Below are 18,364 nucleotides of genomic sequence, written 5' to 3' on the forward strand. Positions count from 1 at the left end.
AGGACTTGAGACAAGCCCTGCACTTTACCATTACACAGAGACTGGACAACAAATGATACAACTACATCTCCCAGGACTTGACAATTAAACCAAAATTTTTTCAGCATCCACTTAAGATATCATTGTCCCCAGACAGCAGGAAGTAATTTTAAGAACATGACACCATGGGCTGGAGGGATAGTTCAGCCGTTAAAGGCGAGGCTCACAACCAAAAATATAAGAACATGACACCCATATTCCCAAGATGTGGGGTGGGCAGGTTTTGATTGTTTAGTGAGTTATGGATATTTGCCATCATTTAGGGGAATTGGTTATAAGTTGTTAATGGCAACAGTCAGGAAAAAAAGCTGAACAAAGGAGATTAGATTCAACCATCTCCTTCTCAAAAGAAAAAGGGAGGATATAGAAATAGGATAAAAAGGTAGATTATTGAATCTACTTTTTAAAAGTAACTATTAGTTTTAAATATTTTACATTGGCTTGGATTTTTGTATATTGATACAAATTTGAAGTTATTTTTGCTATACTATATATATATATATATATATATATATATATATATATATATATGTTATAAAATGATAGGTGGATTATTGAATCTACTTTTAAACCAAAAAAGCAACTACTAGTTTTAAATATTTTACATTGACATGGATTTTTATGTATTGTATACAAATTTAAGGTTATTTTGGTTAGAACATATTGTACATAAGTTTATACTCTTATTCAAGGTATTGTACTATACAGCTCATCTAACAATGTAATGTAAATTTCTAGTCCTTGAAAGTTATTATTACAAACTATTTAGGATAATAAAGAAATTCAGGTTAGTAGTTAGTCATCTATTACAATGAAACTTGCAGTCATGTTAGGTATATTTTCAAGGTCAAACAGATATATTTTAGATAGGCAAGTGGGCTTCAAATACTTCAGAGATCTATAGAATATGACATTTAAGATTTTTAATAACATAAGGTTCTTTTTTTATGACAATGAGACATGTCTGCTCTTGGGAGCACCAATCTACTTCAAAGAAAATGAAGGGCATTGAAGGAACTCCATATGGAGTTTGCTCACTTTGTAGCAAAAGTAGGATCCTGGGCAAGAAACTTCTGGACAAGCATCAGAAAAGAAAGTGACTGTCAAACTTTGCCAAGACAAGGTGGGATGCTTGGCAGGCAGTGGTGGCAACACGCCTTTAATCCCAGCACTCAGAAGGCAGAGGCAGGTGGATCTCTGTGAGTTTGAGGCCAGCCAGGTCTACAAAGTGAGTTCCAGGAAAGGTACAAGGCTACATTGAGAAACCCTGTCTCAAAAAAAAAAGAAAGAAAAGAAAAGAAAAGAAAAAAGAAAAAAAATTCCTGCTTCACAGAAAAGTCTGTCAAACATGCTAGGCCTGTAGGCCAAAGATGGATGCCCCAACATGGCAGAGGAAACTTGGGTGACTGTTTCAGCAGCCAGCTGTTTCTAGCATTTTTCACATTTTTTGGAAGTTGTTTGCTCTACACTTCCTATTTACTCAAGTAATATTGTATCTTTCTCAGGTCTCTGACGGAGTTGAAGACTTTATGATTATAGTTTTCCTTTTTGACAAATCCAGAAAAGACACTCACAAAAGAGGTGTAAAGTGTATAAGGTTGAGATACATAAAAAGATACTTCTACATTGGTAATGCAAGTTAAGATAGAAAGTGAATTAGGTACAACACTTTGGACTCACCAAGACAGGATAGGAAATGGAGTATTCTCTCTGAATTTGTCAAATACTAATGGACTAGACATTGTTAACATAATTATTGCCTGTATATATTTGTATATAGTTATTGTACTTATTGTACATAGTTTTTCTATGTTAGTTAAAAACCTTCCCTTTTTTCCCCCTTCACTTTATTTTAGATTAAAAGGGGGGAAATGTTGTATATTTTGTTTGTGTTCTGACACATAAAGCTTACCTGGAGACCTGAGGGCAGAACTAGCCACTAGTTAATGATAGAGGCCAGGCAGTGGTGGTACACCCAGCACTTGGGAGGAGGAAGCAAGAGGATCAGGAGTTCAAGGCCACCCTGGGCTACACAAGATATAACCAGTCTAAAAGAGAAACAGAACTGGGCAGTGGTGGTACATACCTTTAATCTCAGAACTAAGGAGGTGGATACAAGAATATAAGGTGGGTGAAGACAGGATCTTACCCCCCCATTCAGTCTGAGGATTCATAGAGGTAAGAAGTCTTTAAGTAGTTGCTGCTCTGCTTCTCTAATATTTTAACTTTCACCCCAATATCTGACTCTGGGTTTTTACTGTCAAAACTAATTAGGTTTGTGCTTCAGTGTCCTGACTTAAACATGAAAATGTTGTAATGAAATAGAAGATAAAAAAAGAGCTCATACCCTAGATGTGTTTGAGTGACAATTATGAATGGATTTACTGCTTGACACATGGTAATTTCCTACTATTAAAGTAGACATTAATGTTGATATTAGCACTGTACCTGCTCTTTATTGTGTGCAGAGATTTGGTAAGTGTGCACCAACCATCAAACTTTTTCTTCAAGTCAACAACCCTACATTGTGTAGGCTACCTACAAGTTAGTGGGGTCATATCACTGAGTACTAATCATGGAATCTGAGCAGGTGTGCTTACTACTCCAAGACTGACTCATAAATTATCCCCCATACAATCTACCCTCTCCCTAGTCACCTGCTGAATAGAAACTACTCAGAGAACAGAGTTGTAGAATAAAACAGTAGTTTAGAGAAATACCCCCTTTATCCTCTACACTGGCTTGACCAACAACATTAGACTATGAAATGGACAAGACTCAAACTTTTAGAGAACCACTTGAGGCTACCATCCAGGTGTCCCCTAGTATCATACACTCATTTTCTCCCTAGACTTTTACTAAAAACAAAAATAATAGTTCAAGTCACTTGTCATGTTACCCAAGAAATAATCCTTTTAATTAAAAACAAAGTTTTTATTATAGGATTACTGTCTCTATCAAGTGAAGACAAGGTCTTGGTTTACAGTTACTAGGGTTTATCAGTGTCTTACCCTTACCCTCCCTGATCCATCCCAACGCCTGTGAGTCACCATGCAGACAGAAAAGGGAATTGAGACACTGGGGCTCTAAACAGTAAGGGGATTTTCAGTGTTACCTCCATGACACTGGCAGTGCCTTCTCTGGTTTCACCTTTAAACCTCTACTAAAGCACAGAGATACTGCTAAAAAAAAATGGTTTCTAGTCTTGTATTCAATTTTTAATATAAAAGGCAACTACCTAACTATTTGGTAGCAAGAAAGCAAGGAAAGAAGGCCAGCTAGTGCCTGACTTGAAGGTATTGCTTCTCATGGCATCTGACAGTGCAACATTTATGATCATGTAAAATGAACCAACAAAGAGGAAGTTGATGGAAGCCATTCCTGGAGGACTTGAGTGAAGGAAATCCACCTAGCACTGTTGTTCACATTTGCTAAGCCATCTTCCTCTTTGACCTGAGAAGCAGGGACAGGAGAGGGTATATGATCATTAATAGCACATAAGATGGTAAGCACCAAGCTTTTGCTTGTATATTCATACTGCATGACTGCCAGCTGTCACATGACTTGTAGCACACATGGAGACATCAGGAGCAGGTATGCTGGGTGTCAACTAGAAAGGTGACTGCAAATGGCTGCTTTCTTGTATTGTGCCACCAGACTAATAGGCTTCAGAAATCTTGATTTTCATTTTCTAGAAATAAATAAAAACAACAAAAAATATGATTAAGCAGGAATGAACAGAAACTCACAGAAGTCAAGAAACTTGTAAATAAACTCATAAAGTTCCAGCAACTTCATTCCTACCACTGATTCTTGAGATAAAGGGCTGGCTAAATGTGGTGGTAATCTAATTATACTGAAATGTGATTTTGATTGTATGTTAATAAATAAAGTTGCCCGGGGGTCAGAGCTATTAGAGCCATAGCAAGAGTGTGGCGGTGGTGGCACACACCTTTAGTCCTAGCATTCTAGAGATAGAAATCCCTCTGGATCTCTGTGAGTTCAAAGCCACATTGGAAATAGCCAAGCATGGTGGTGACACACTCCTTTAATCCCAGAAAACCAGCCTTTAATCCCAGGGAGTGGTGATAGAAAGCAAAAAGATATATAAGGCGTGAGGACCAGAAACTAGAAGCATTTGGCTGGTTAAGCTTTCAGGCTTTGGAGCAACACAGTTCAGCTGAGAGCTATTGGGATGAGGACACAGAAGCTTCCAGTCTGAGGAAACAGGACCAGCTGAGGAACTGGTGAGGTGAGATAGCTGTGGCTTGTTCTGTCTCTTTAAATAGACGAACAGACAGGAAATAGGGCTCTGATTCGGGAGGCTGGGACACCGCAGGCGGAAGGGTGAGATTTTGGCTCTGAGCTCTGACCTCTCGGCTTTCTCTTTTGCATTGTTTCTGTGTTTCTTATTTATGTATGTATCCAACTCTTATTTATGTATGTATCCAACTCTTATTTATGTATGTATCCAACTCTTATTAAATAAGAAACACAGAAACAATGCAAAAGAGGTCAGAGCTCAGAGCCAAAATCTCACCCTTCCGCCTGCGGTGTCCCAGCCTCCTGAATCAGAGCCCTATTTCCTGTCTGTTCGTCTATTTAAAGAGACAGAACAAGCCACAGCTATCTCACCTCACCAGTTCCTCAGCTGGTCCTGTTTCCTCAGACTGGAAGCTTCTGTGTCCTCATCCCAATAGCTCTCAGCTGAACTGTGTTGCTCCAAAGCCTGAAAGCTTAACCAGCCAAATGCTTCTAGTTTCTGGTCCTCACGCCTTATATATCTTTTTGCTTTCTATCACCACTCCCTGGGATTAAAGGCTGGTTTTCTGGGATTAAAGGAGTGTGTCACCACCATGCTTGGCTATTTCCAATGTGGCTTTGAACTCACAGAGATCCAGAGGGATTTCTATCTCTGGAATGCTAGGACTAAAGGTGTGTGCCACCACCGCCACACTCTTGCTATGGCTCTAATAGCTCTGACCCCCGGGCAACTTTATTTATTAACATACAATCAAAATCACATTTCAGTATAATTAGATTACCACCACAGCTAAGTCTCTGCTCAGTCAGAACTGCAGCAAAACAGACCTTTTGTCAGAGCTCTGGGCTCCATTGTTTAAAACAGCCTGATGCTGAAGAAGGGCTGAGGGAACAACCTTAATGGGGCCATATAACAGACTTTCCCAGTCCACTGTGAGCTCAAACTCATGACAATGTTTTCTTTCTAATGAGGCTCAACATTTTAGTTTTGTGTTCCTACCTGAAGTAATTTCTCTTCTGGAAGAAAACAAATCCTATGATGAGCAAAATGATTCCCAAAAGGGAAAGTTTCACATAGAGAATGGTCAGCAAGGAATGCAGTGGCGTGCTGGTAACACCTTTAAATACAGGCAAGGGTAAAAATTCAGGTCAGTTCAATAATAGTTCCAATCAAGAAATTAGAGGCAAATAGATTTAAAATCACTTACAGTATTCCTAAAATTCTGGAGAATGTCAAAATCAGAAACTCAATTATAATTCAAATACCACACATATATCATTATTTCAGGATCAAGTTTAGGAATCAAGTCTAACTTTTGTGGTTGATAGGTGTTAAAAAAATATTTTAAAGTGAATAAAGGCACACTAACTACTGTTAATGCTCCCCAGTGTATGTGTATATATATATAAACTCTACATTATTTTTATGAAAATATAATTACATCATTTCCATCCATTCCTCTTTCTTCCCTCCAACCTCCTCCATGTTGCAAACCTCCCATTGTTCCCTCTCAAATTCCTAGCCTCTTCTTCCTAAATTGGTGATGTTGCCTATTTTTACATAATATGTAAATAAAATCTGCTTAGTTTATTCTGTGTTGCTTGCATGTGCATGATTTCAGGACTGACCACCTGATATTAGATAACCAATTAAAGGTCATCTCTGATGGGAGAATACTTCTCCCCCTTTCAACACCCTTTAGCTAACTGTAGCTCTTTGTCAATTAGTGTCTTAGTTAAGATTTTCATTGCTGTGAAGGGACACCATGACCATAGCCACACTTACAAGGATGATATTTAATTGCGGTGGCTCCCTTATAGTTTCAGAGGTTCAGTCCATTATCATCATGTTGGGGAGCATGGCAGTGAGCAGGCAGATGGGGTGTTGGAGGTGAGAGTCTTACCTCTTGCAGGTAGCAGGAAGTCAACTGACTCACTGGGTGGTATCCTGAGCATAGGAAACCTCAATGCCCACACCCCCCACTGTAACACACTTCCTCCAACAAGGTCATACCAACTCATACAAAGCCACACCTCCTAATAGTGCCACTCACTATGAGATTATAGAAACCAGTTACATTCATACTACCACAAGGGGTGTGGACCCATGAGATTTTCCCCTACCATGTTTGCATTGCTATTGATGATTTACCTGTTTTGGTTTTGTTTAGGCATCAATATTATTGAGGTTTTGTGGGTGAAGCTTTTCTGTTGTTTCCAGGAGACACAATTATTTTTTAGTAGTATTTTGTTGGTGTTGTTTTATTAAGTATTTATTTTACATCCTGACCATTACAATAATAATAATGTATTATTATTACAATCCAATAAATAATATTTTTTTTATTTCTCCTTCCTCCTGTCCTCCCATTTCTTCCCCCACCTCCCCTACACAACATCCCAATCCACTCCTCCTCTGTTCCTGTTCAGAAAAAGGCAGGCTTCCCATGGGTATCAGCAAAGCATGGTATATTAAGTTGCCATGAGATTAAGTTCCTCCCCTTCTTTAGGTGAGCAAGGAATGGTATGAAGAATAGGTTCCCAAGAGTTAGCCAAAGTATTAGGGACAGCCCCTGCTCCCATTGTTAGAACTCTCACAAATAGAGTAAGCTATACAATTGTCACATATATGTAGAGGGCTTAGTTCAGTCTCATGCAGACTCCCTGGTTGTTGGTTGAGACTCTGTGAGTTCCTATGAGCCAGGGTGGTTGTCCCTGTGGATTTTCTTGTGATGTCCTTGACCCCTCTAGCTCCTACAATTTTTCTTCTCTTTCTTCAGCAGGAATCCCCAATCCCAGCCTAATGTTTGGCTCTGGGTCTCTGCATCTATTTCCATCAGTTATTGGAAGAAGGCTCTCTGATAACAATTGGGGTAGTCACCAATCTGATCACAGGGAATGGCTGTTTCAGGCTATGTATCTACTATTGCTTGGAGTCTTAGCTTGGGTCATCCTTGTAGATTCATGGGAATTTCCCTTGCATCAGGTTTCTGCCTGGTCCACAAAAGCCCCCCTTTCCAGTCATCTCTTTCAATACTCTCCACCTCCACCCACCCACCTCCAAACCAATCCCTCAAGTTCCATACCCACCTGCCCCCAGTCTACCTAGGAGATCCCTTCTATTCCCTTTCCCAGAGAGATCCATGTGTTACCCTTGGGCCCTCCTTGTTACCTAGCCTCTCTGGGTCTATGGATTGTAGCACGGTTATCCTTTATTTTACAGTTAACATCCACTTATGAGTGAGTACATACCCCGATTGTCTTTCTGGGTCTGGGTTACCTCATTCAAGATGATTTTTTCTAGTTCTATACATTTTCCTTCAAATTTCCTTATGTCATTGTTTTTAACAGATGACTAATACTACATTGTATAAATGTACCACATTTTCTTTATCCATTCACTGGTTGAGGAGCATCTACATTGTTTCTAGGTTCTGGCTATTACAAATAATGCTGCTATCAACGTAGTTGAGCAAGCGTCTTTGTGGTATGACTGAGCATCTTTTGCGTATATGCCCAAGAGTGGTATAGCTGGTTCTGGAGGTAGATTGATTGTAAATTTTCTGAGTCACTTCCAAATTGATTCCCCAACTGGCTGTACAATTTTGCACTCCCACCAGCAATGGAGGAGTGTTTCTCTGGCTCCACATCCTCTCCAGCATCAGCTGTCATTTGTGTTTTTGATCTTAGCCATCTGACAGGTGTAAAATGGAATTTCAGAGTCAGTTTGATTTTTCATTGCCTTATGGCTAAGGATGATGACCATTTCTTTAATGTTCTCTGACATTTGAAACTCTTCTGTTGAGAATTCTCTGCTTAAATCCATATCCCCTTTTTTAATTGGATTATTTGGTTTTTTGATGTTTAGTTTCTTGAGTTCTTTATATATTTTAGAGATCAACTCTCTTTCTGATGTGGAGTTGGTGATGATCTTTTCCCAATCTGTAGGTTGCTATTTTGTTCTATTGAGAGCATCCTTTGCTTTACACAACTTTTCAGTTTCCTAAGGTCCCATTTGTTAATTGTTGATCTTAGTGTCTGTGCTACTGATATTCTATTCAGGAAGTTGAAGAGACACAATCTTATAGTAGATTTCCTGGTCCTATGGTTCTTGTAGTGTTCTGCCTCCTCTTCTACAATATTCTCTGAGCATCAAATATAGGAATTGTGTTGTAGATGTATCCGTGGGGGTTGGACATGGCATGATCAGTGTTCTCTGCATTTTGACCATTTGTGGCATTCTGTAATGGCTTCTGTCTATTACAAAGAGAAGTTTGTTTGGTAAGGGTTAAGAGCCACACTTATTGGTGGACATACGGGTATGTAGAATTTAGATAGGTATTTTGCTGGTTTAGTTAAGGGCTGTAGTAGATTCATTTCTAAGATCAATGAATGGCCTCACTAACCTTGAGTAGTTGACTAGGTTTCCAGTACCAGGCTTAATTTTCCTCCTGTTGAGTGGTCCTTGAATATAATTGGACACCTATTGGTTGCTGCCAAGATATGGTTATGTTATTGCACCTTAGGGACCAGCCTTGATTGTCATTATTGTGGTTCTTAAGCTTCATAGCTTTGTGATATTACCAGTTGATTCCCTGTTGAGGCAACTTGTACAATACCTTTGGTGACAATGAAAGTTAGTCCTCAGGGAGGAGGTTTTCAGATCGAATCCAGCTCAGATCTTCTGAGTCCTCTGTCTGAAGTGCATCCCATGAAAATTTTAGTCATTTGAAAGATTCTTTTTTACTTTTTTTATTAATGTATTTATTTTTCTATTGTCAGCTTGATATAGTATAAATTCTTATCCTAATAGTGAAATGTTTCATTGGCTTGCCCAGTTTTGGGAATTTCATATAATTATCCTGATCATATTTACCTACAACTCCTCCTCCTGTGTCATACTAGATCCACACCACTCTGTTACCTGTAGCTGTAGTATATAGGCTGATTTAATTCTGTAGTTTTTTCTATTATCCAATGTCTCTCTGCAGCTGTTGTTCCTTTCTCATTGGCATTCAGAAAATTCAAAGTTAGAAGAGCATTATGCAGTCTATTTCTGGGGTTTTTTTGTTACCCATTTCTGTTTATTTAGCATATCCTTTAGAGTTCTGTTTGATCTTTCTATAACTGCTTGACCTGTAGGATTATGTGGTATGCCTGTAATATGCTTTATATTGTAATAAGCAAAAAACTGTTTCATTTTAACAGAGACATATGATGGAGCATTGTCAGTTTTGATTTGTGCAGGTATACCCATGATGGCCATAACTTCTAGCAAATGAGTGATTACAGAATCAGCTTTTTCAGAACTCAAAGCAGTTGCCCATTGAAATCCTGAATAAGTATCGATAGTGTGGTGTACATATTTCAATTTTCCAAATTCTGCAAAGTGAAACACGTCCATCTGCCAGATTTCATTTCTCTGAGTACCCTTTGGGTTACATCCTGCTGGTAATGGCGTTTGATTGTAGAAGGAACAAGTAGGACATTTCTTTACTATTTCTTTGGCTTGTTGCCAGGTTATGGAAAAACCCTTTTTTAAACCTTTACTATTAACGTGATGTTTTTTATGAAATTCTGAGGCCTCCAGCACATTTCCTATCAATAATTTATCAATCTCATCATTGCCTTGTGCTAGAGGGCCTGGCAGACCAGTATGGGATCGAATGTGAGTTATATATAAAGGATGATTCCTTTTCCTGATTGTATCTTGTAATTGAATAAATAATGAAGTTAATTCTGAAGTATCAGGGATAAATTCTGCAGTCTCAATATGTAACACCACTCTTTCAGCATACTGAGAGTCAGTTACTATGTTAAGAGGTTCTAAAAAATCCATTAATACCAACAGAATAGCATACAATTCTGATTTTTAAACTGAATTATACGGACTTTGAACCACTTTACTTAAATTTTCTGATTTGTAACCTGCCTTTCCTTCTTTGTTGGCATCTGTATAAAATATACGAACTCCAGATATGGGTTTTTGCCGTACAATTCGAGGCAAGATCCTATCAGCTCTCTTTATAAGATCAATTCTATTGCTTTTGGGATATTTGCTGTTAATTTCTCCCAAAAAATTACTGCAAGCTCTTTGCCAAGGTTCACTTTCTGTCCATAATTTTTCAATGTCCTCCTTAGTTAATGGTACGACAATTTCTGCTGGGTCTATGCCTGCTAATTGACGAAGTCTCAGTTTTCCTTTGTAAATCAAGTCAGAGATTTTTTCCACATAAGTTTTTAATTTTTTATTTGATTTATTCGGCAAAAATATCCATTCCAATATAATATCTTCCCTCTGCATTAATATTCCAGTAGGAGAACGCCTAGAAGGTAAAATAACCAAAATGCAATCCAGCTTTGGTTCAATACGATCCACGTGCCCTTCATGCACTTTCTTTTCTACCAAGGCTAATTCTTTCTCAGCTTCAGGTGATAATTCTCTTGGACTATTTAAGTCCTTGTCACCTTCTAAGGTTTTGAACAAATTAGTCAGTTCATCATTTTTTTACCCCAACAATAGTTCGTAGATGAGAAATGTCTCCAAATAATCTTTGAAAGTCATTAAGAGTCTGTAATCTATCTCTCCGAATTTGCACCTTCTGGGGTCTAATTTTTTGTAGCTCTATTTTGTATCCTAAATAATTAATAGAATCTCCTCTTTGTATCTTTTCAGGAGCAATTTGTAATCCCCAGCAAGGCAAAATTTTCTTTACTTCTTCAAACATTATTTCTAAAGTATCTGCATTTGAGTCAGCTAGTAAAATATCGTCCATATAATGATAAATTATAGATTTAGGAAATTTTTTACGTATCACTTCCAATGGCTGTTGTACAAAATATTGGCACAGAGTTGGGCTATTCAACATTCCCTGTGGGAGGACCCTCCATTGAAATCTTTTAACCGGTTGAGAATTATTATAAGTAGGCACTGTAAAAGCAAATCTTTCTTTATCTTTTTCTTGTAAGGGTATTGAAAAGAAACAGTCTTTTAAATCAATAACTATGAGAGGCCATCCTTTTGGTAACAGAGTAGGCAAAGGCATCCCAGATTGTAGAGAGCCCATTGGCTGAATTACTTTGTTAATTGCTCTAAGGTCTGTTACCATTCTCCATTTGCCAGATTTCTTTTTAACAACAAAGACAGGAGAATTCCAGGGGCTACTTGATTTTTCAATATGCTGAGCATTTAACTGTTCTTCTACCAGCTCTTCTAAAGCCTGGAGTTTCTCTGTTGTTAAAGGCCATTGGTGGACCCATACAGGCTTGTCTGTTAACCATTTTAAAGGTAGAGCTATTGGTGTCTTTGGAAGATCATCAGTTATTGTGCCCTGTTCTTGTATAATATGGATGGCTGGTGACCACTCATTAGAATAATATCTTCTAATAGTTACCCCCACCAAATTTTCATGTTTTTTTTTTTTTTTAATAATCCACTGGCTTCTGTTTATGTTGCCCATATACTCCTGGGTTGGGGCCTATGAGGAGAACACCCTTAAAGATAACTGACTCTCTCTCCTCAAAAAATATTAATTGTCCGTAGCTCCTCAGTTGACAGGGCAGGGACTCGGGAGTTCCTTTCCACTCCGTGCGAAAATATTGATTGGCTTCATCTTGTGCAGGTCCTAGGCAGGAAACTACATTGCTATGAGCTTGGGAGTTTAGAGGCCCTGTCGGGTGCAGAGGTTGTTCCTTCTGGTTTCCTCTGACCTCTGAATTTTGCAAACTTTCTGCTTATCCCCTTGACCAGTTGAGAGTTTCTACTTTAACCACTATTCACTTACAAAGTAACCTTCTCTGAAGAGGCATGAGAATTCCAATAATCTATGGGTAGAATGATACAAATTTAGAGGGTAGTTGGAATGTCCATTTTGCAGAATAATAGCCTGTAAGCTCCCCTGTTAGGGGAATTCTGTCACTGGTCCACTAGCCAATTGAGAGGAGCATTTTGGTCCAAGAGGCAGGGTTTTCACTGGGGATTGATGTGACCAAGGAAGAGAAGGTCTTTTTTTTTTTTTTTGAGTGAGGAGTAAGCAGTGATGGGTGTAAGTGGTGTCTTGTGATTCTGTTCAGATTCCCCATTTATTTCTTAATATTTGTGCATGGATTTTACACTTTAATAAATGATAAAAGAATTATTTAAAACTCCCCATCCATGGGCTCTTGACCACAATTAAAATGCCAGGTACATGTTTCCTCCTGTGTCTTAAATCCAATCAAGCAGTTGCCTCTATAATTTCAGTGGCATTATTTCACCCATGGATATTATTCACTCATCAGTTGGTGGACAGCTAAGCTGTGTCCATGTCCTAGCTATTAGGACAAAGGCATCTATGAACATGGGTGGGCATACATCTCTGTAGTCAGAGTACTTTGGTATGTTCTCAGGAGTGGAAGAGCTTGCTCATATGGTAGGTCTATTTCTAGTTTTCTGTGGAACAGCCACATTGATCTCCACAGTGGCTGCACCAATTGTACTTTCAGCAACAGTGCATGAAGGTTCACCATTCCCTACACCCACTGTCTTTTATTTTAATATTAGCCATTCTGGTTGGGTTAAGATCAAAATCTTAAAGCAGTTTTAATTTGCATCACACTGATGGCCATGGGTGGTGAATAGTTTTTAAAATATTTCGTGGCCATTAGCATTTCTTCTTCTGAGAACTCTCTATTCAGCTCCATGGCTCATTTTTCAGTTTGGTTGTTTATTTTCCTAGTGCTTTGGGTTTTTTTTTAATGACTTGCATATTCTAGATATGAATCCTCCATCAGATCTGTAGGCTGCCTCTTCAGTCAGTTAACAGTTTCCTTTGCAGAACAGAAACTTTTTAATCCCATGAAGTCGCACTTGCTGGTATTTTATCTTATTTCCTGAGCAACCAGAGTCCTGTTTAGAAAGACCTTACCTGAGCCTATGCCCTGCAGTTTACTCAGTGGCCTGGCTGCTCTTCTGCAAGTTTTAGAGCTTCAGGTCTAGCACTGAGATCCCTGCTCCATTTGGACTTTATTTGTGTGCAAAGAGAAGAATCAAGTTTCATTCCTCCACATGTAGACAGCCAATTTTCCCAACACCGTTTACTAAAGATGCGATCCTTTCTTCAGTGATGGTTTTAGAATCTTTGTGGAAAAGCAGGTGGCTATAGATACATGGACTTATCTGTGGGACATGGATTCTCTTCCATTAACCAATATGTCTGGTTTTGGGCTGGTACCTTTCTGGCTTTGCTAATTTGTCTGCACAGCACAGCTTGAAATTGGGTCTGATGATACTTCCAGTGTTTGCAGTTGTTGTTGCTGTTGTCAGGATTGTTCTAGATGACTTGTAAAACATAAAACATTGCTAAGCAAGAAGACCATGCTCTAACCATCTGAAGAATGAGAATAGTTCTTTAGCACTAGCTCTGGGTCATGGAGAACTGGGGTTAGGATAGTGTCTTGCTGGTTTACTAGGTGAAAGAGTTAGGTGAAAGGACTTTTCAGAAGAAAGGAGCAACTTGAAAAACCATCTGAGCTGGGCCTTGGTGCTTGCTGATAAGATTAGATGTCTAATCATTGTGACCATGTAACAAAATCTTATCAGCAATCCTAAACAATACAGTTTGAAAGGCTTCTGTATGGGGAATTAAAAGAACAGACATCCTTGAGATAGCATGAAGCTCTATGCCCTTCCTCCATAGAGGGCCCTATGAATCTTCTCTGTTTGTCTGTCCCATGTTGCACTCATTATAATAAACCAGTAATAGGAAGCAAAGTTCATCCTCAGTTCTGTGAACCATTCTACCAAATCACTGAACCTGATACACAGATGGTAGAAACATCCAGAATTTATAGTTCTTTTATGAGACCTGCAGGAGACAGACAACTGAAAACTTGTTACTAGGGTCTGAAGTGGGTCTGTTGTCCTAGTTAGCTTAACTGTCTACTTGACACAGCTTAAAGTTACCCAAGAGCCCAGTACTTTGGGGGGGGGGGGCACCAATCCCTAGGCAGGTGAGATAGGTTTGCACAGGTCTGAGGAGCTAGCAAGCAGCTCCATGGTTTCTGCTTGAGTTGTCTTGGCTTTCCTCTTTCCTCCCCTAAGTGGCTTTTGGCCACAGTATTTGTCACAAACATAATGAAATTAGAACATTTATCTTTCATGGAAGAATATGTTCAATATCAATTATTCTTTTTTTTTAAAGGATGCTCACCTTGATTCAGTTCTATGGACCGAGTCTGGTTGCCAGTCAAATGAGAGACAAAGCAGAACACAGCAGATACATTGCTCTGCTCCCACTGGCATGTGCTCCTGACAGTCACGGTGCCATTGCTGTGTGATTCATTCATAGTTTTACAGTCCCCATCTGGAGTCCAGGAGATCTGAGCAGCCGGCTTACCTGCAGTCGCCTCACAAACTGCAGTTCTATTTTTCCCTGGAGACAGGGTTACTGCAGGAGGGACTGTAGAGATAGAAGGGAGAAAAGATTCAGTCTGGTCACAGATTACAAAGTCATTTGTTTCTATCTAAAATCTAGTGACCTGAAATACCACAATGTGTGACATTGTTGCTTACCTAGAACTTGGAGGTCATGTCTCTCTATGAAATTCCCATTATGTGTTGCTATAATACATGAATAATGCCCATCATGATCGAGGGCCACTGCATTGATCTGAAGAACAGGACTCTGGTCAGGTGTGGAGACCCAGGTGATTCTCCTGTCTGTACAGTTGGTTTCATTGGTCTCCTTGGTTTCTACTCTGTAGGATATTCTGCAGGGAGGCTGGTCTCTTGTGGTTATTTCCCATGTTATTAGTACTGCTTTTGTCAGTGGAATAGCAGGGCAGCACAGTGGAGCCTTTGTACCCATCTGCACAGACACTGTAATGTTAACTGGACACACACACAAAGAGGAGGAGAGAAGAAAACCTGTGTTAAGTCTGTCCACAGCAGCATGTATGAAGTTACACTAGAGCATTGCTTGGCTAATGAATGTATTCCAGAAATAGCACATTTTTCTCACATTTCTACTTTATGTATGTTCACTCTATCAGAATTTAGTACATCATTTACCTTCTAAAGTAAAAATTCAAGGCCTGTGGGTTACATATATTTTGCACAATAAAACCTCAAACTGCCTGTACACTTACTTAAAGAGTCCATGATGGATACAAGTTTGCTGAGTGGTGATTAATCAACAAAATTATCTGTTACAATCACCTGTGACAAAAAAGTCAATAATGTCATCACTATAACAGGAGCAGAAATCTCTGTGAATAAGCCTTGCTTCTGATAAACTTTGCATTAACTGTCTCAACTATTTTGTTTCTATGTCACTTGCCTCTTTGGGCTTTCAAGTTCTCACAAGTCACATCCAATAATGATCATCTAATTAGATGACAAAGCATTCTTCAACACAGACCTGGGAGGGTGCTAAACCCATAGCCATTTTTACTCTAAGACAGCTAAGGTTTAGAGGCAATAATTCAGGGTCCCTAGTACCATAACCCTCACATCACCAGATTCTTCCATTTATCCTGAATCTGTGCATCAGACAAACCATTAGTTACTGTTTCTAAGCAAGGTCAGTTCTCCATTCCCACAGTGTTGTCCACAAGATAAAGAAGAGTAGTACCTTCTGGCAAAGGTAATGAACTGTTCTGTTCCGTTTGATTCCCATTCATACAACTTGACTCTAGAAAATATTTAAATAAGAGTATTTAAAATTTTAGACGATTTTAAGATATTAATTCCAAGTTATATCATCACTGATGTGTCAACATCTTGAAAAATACATTTATAAGATATTAATTAATTAATCCCCACTTATGAGTGACCTTATTTTGTCAAATAGTTTGTAGGATAGCCCTGCCTTTCTTCTTCCAGCCCCCTGGCAGGTCCAGTGTAGGCATAACACATAAACTGACTTGATTAAACTCCTTTCTCCAGATACCATACCCCTAGTTAAAAACATTTGGTCTTTTAATGAACACTTCACACAGACAAAGAAATAGAGCCTCTCTCAAGAACTGAAGAAACAGAAGCACAAATAGTTCACCCTTTCTCTTTCTTCCTACTTTCTACCTTGAGAATGAACAACGGAAGTGAAGCAGAACAGAGGTAAGAACAGGGTGTGCGTCCTTTCCTCTGTCCACTTTCTTGTTATACAAGTCCCTGGAACCTATTTGTATTCCTTCCTTGAGTTCTGTAGATTTTCTCACAATTATAATAGTCCCAAGCCAGGTGTGCCCACACAGAGGTTGGAGACAGGAGAATCATGAATGTCAGAGCAGCTGGCCACAAAGTGAATTTGAGGCTAGCCTGGACTACATCATGATACAATGCTTTAAAAAAAAAAAGAAAAAAAATAGTCTTAACTTCAAACTTGATTGCTTAAGCACTGATCTGCAATATTTCATGCTTTTCAAGCAACAATTAAAGAGATGGGAAGAAAAGAATAGAACTATTTTGTTATCCTAAGGTGTTTACACTACTATGAAGTGCTAGTGTGCTTTTTAATAGTAAAATTGGACGAATTGTATGTCTCAACCAAAAGCAAAAGAATACCTATGCTAAATAACAAAAGATACAACAAAAGTACAGAAAATCTTCATATGAAAACATAAAAGGATACAAAGAAAAACAAACCTGTCATTTGCTGGAAAATGAATGGAACTAGAAGGCATGCTATTAAGCAGAATAATCCAAGTACAGCAAGATAAGTTATACATGTTACACATGTGAAAGCAGAATACAACCCATGGACCTGAAAACAGAAGTGGGATTACAGTGGACTGGAAAGGAGAGGGTTCTGGGAAAGGGGAGGGGATGAAGATGAAGAAACACATACAGACACAGAGACACACACATTTGCACACACAGAAATTCCATAAAAACACAAAGACAGAAACCATAATATATTAAAAAAAAAAAAAGACCTGTAAGGGGAAAAAATGCCCAGGCAAAGTATTAGGACACCAAAACAAAAATAAATAAAACCCTCCAAATATACCATTGCGTTATGTTGTGTTGACTGGGCATGTTGCCCACTCTGAAGTGTGGTTTGTATACCCAGTAAGACTCCATTAGAGAAAATTATTTTTTCCTTTGTGAGGGGTTATCAGTTGGAGATAGCTTCTGGGTTAGGGGTGGGGATCTGTCCATTTCCTCCCTCAGCATTGGGACCCCATGTGGCTTAGACCTGTGCAGACTGTGCATGTTGCCATGGTCTCTGTGAGTTCATATGTGTGGCAGTCCTTCTGTGTCCAGAAGGCATTGTTTCCTTGTTGTCTTCCATCCTCACTGGCTCTTGAAATCTTTCAACCTCCTCTTCAGCAGAGTTGAGGAGGGATTTGATGGAGACATCCCATTGAAGACTAAGTTTTACATGTTTTTTTTTTTTTTTTTTGGTAACATGCAGAGTACCTTTCAGTAACATGAATACAAGGCGGGGTTTTTTGGGTTTGAAGGCTCTATGTAGGCAGAGGCTCAACTTCTCCATATTCAATGAGTTACATAGATGTCTTCAGCAACAGAGCCTTACCATCAGTTTCTGGAGATCAACCAACAGCCTTGGCAATACAACCACCTGATTTGTAACAAAGATGCCAAAAATATGTATTGGAGGAATATTACCTTGTCAAGAAATAGTGCAGTGGAAATTGGATATCCACATGTAGATGAACAAAAGCAGATTCCAATTTCTCACCTCTTACAGGAATCAACTTCAAATGGAGCAAAGACATTTACATGAGCTCTGAAGCTCTGCTGCTGTGTGGTGGTTTGAATGAAAATGGCCCCCATAGTCTCATAAGGAGTGGCACTATTAGGAGGTGTGGCCTTGTTGGAGGAAGTGTGTCACTGGGGGTGGGCTTTGAGGTTTCAAATGTTCAAGCCAGCCCCAGTGTCATTCTGTCTTCCTGGTGCCTGCTGATCCAGATCTAGAATTCCCAGCTCCTTCTCCAGCACCAGGTCTACCTGCACACTGCCATGCTTCCCACCATGAGGATAATGGACTAAACCTCTGAACCTATAAGCCAGCCCAATTAAATGGTTTCTTATTAAGAGTCATCATGGTCACGATAT

General features: G+C 39.1%; 1 protein-coding gene across 1 annotated transcript in view; it reads right to left on the bottom strand.

Annotated features, from left to right (window-relative positions):
- Positions 1–2,929: 2,929 nt before the first annotated feature.
- Positions 2,930–18,364, bottom strand: part of LOC119086111 (cell surface glycoprotein CD200 receptor 5-like) — a 40,039-nt gene continuing 24,604 nt past the window's right edge. The window contains exons 3-7 of the mRNA XM_037209741.1: positions 15,915–15,974; positions 14,855–15,172; positions 14,493–14,741; positions 5,303–5,420; positions 2,930–3,730 (exon numbers count right to left, since the gene is read on the bottom strand). Of these exons, the coding sequence (XP_037065636.1) occupies positions 3,724–3,730; positions 5,303–5,420; positions 14,493–14,741; positions 14,855–15,172; positions 15,915–15,974 (752 nt within the window). The 3' untranslated portion in view covers positions 2,930–3,723. The remainder of the gene's footprint in view (positions 3,731–5,302; positions 5,421–14,492; positions 14,742–14,854; positions 15,173–15,914; positions 15,975–18,364) is intronic.

This window comes from Peromyscus leucopus, chromosome 12, assembly GCF_004664715.2.
Source record: "Peromyscus leucopus breed LL Stock chromosome 12, UCI_PerLeu_2.1, whole genome shotgun sequence".
NCBI classification, from domain to species: domain Eukaryota; kingdom Metazoa; phylum Chordata; class Mammalia; order Rodentia; family Cricetidae; genus Peromyscus; species Peromyscus leucopus.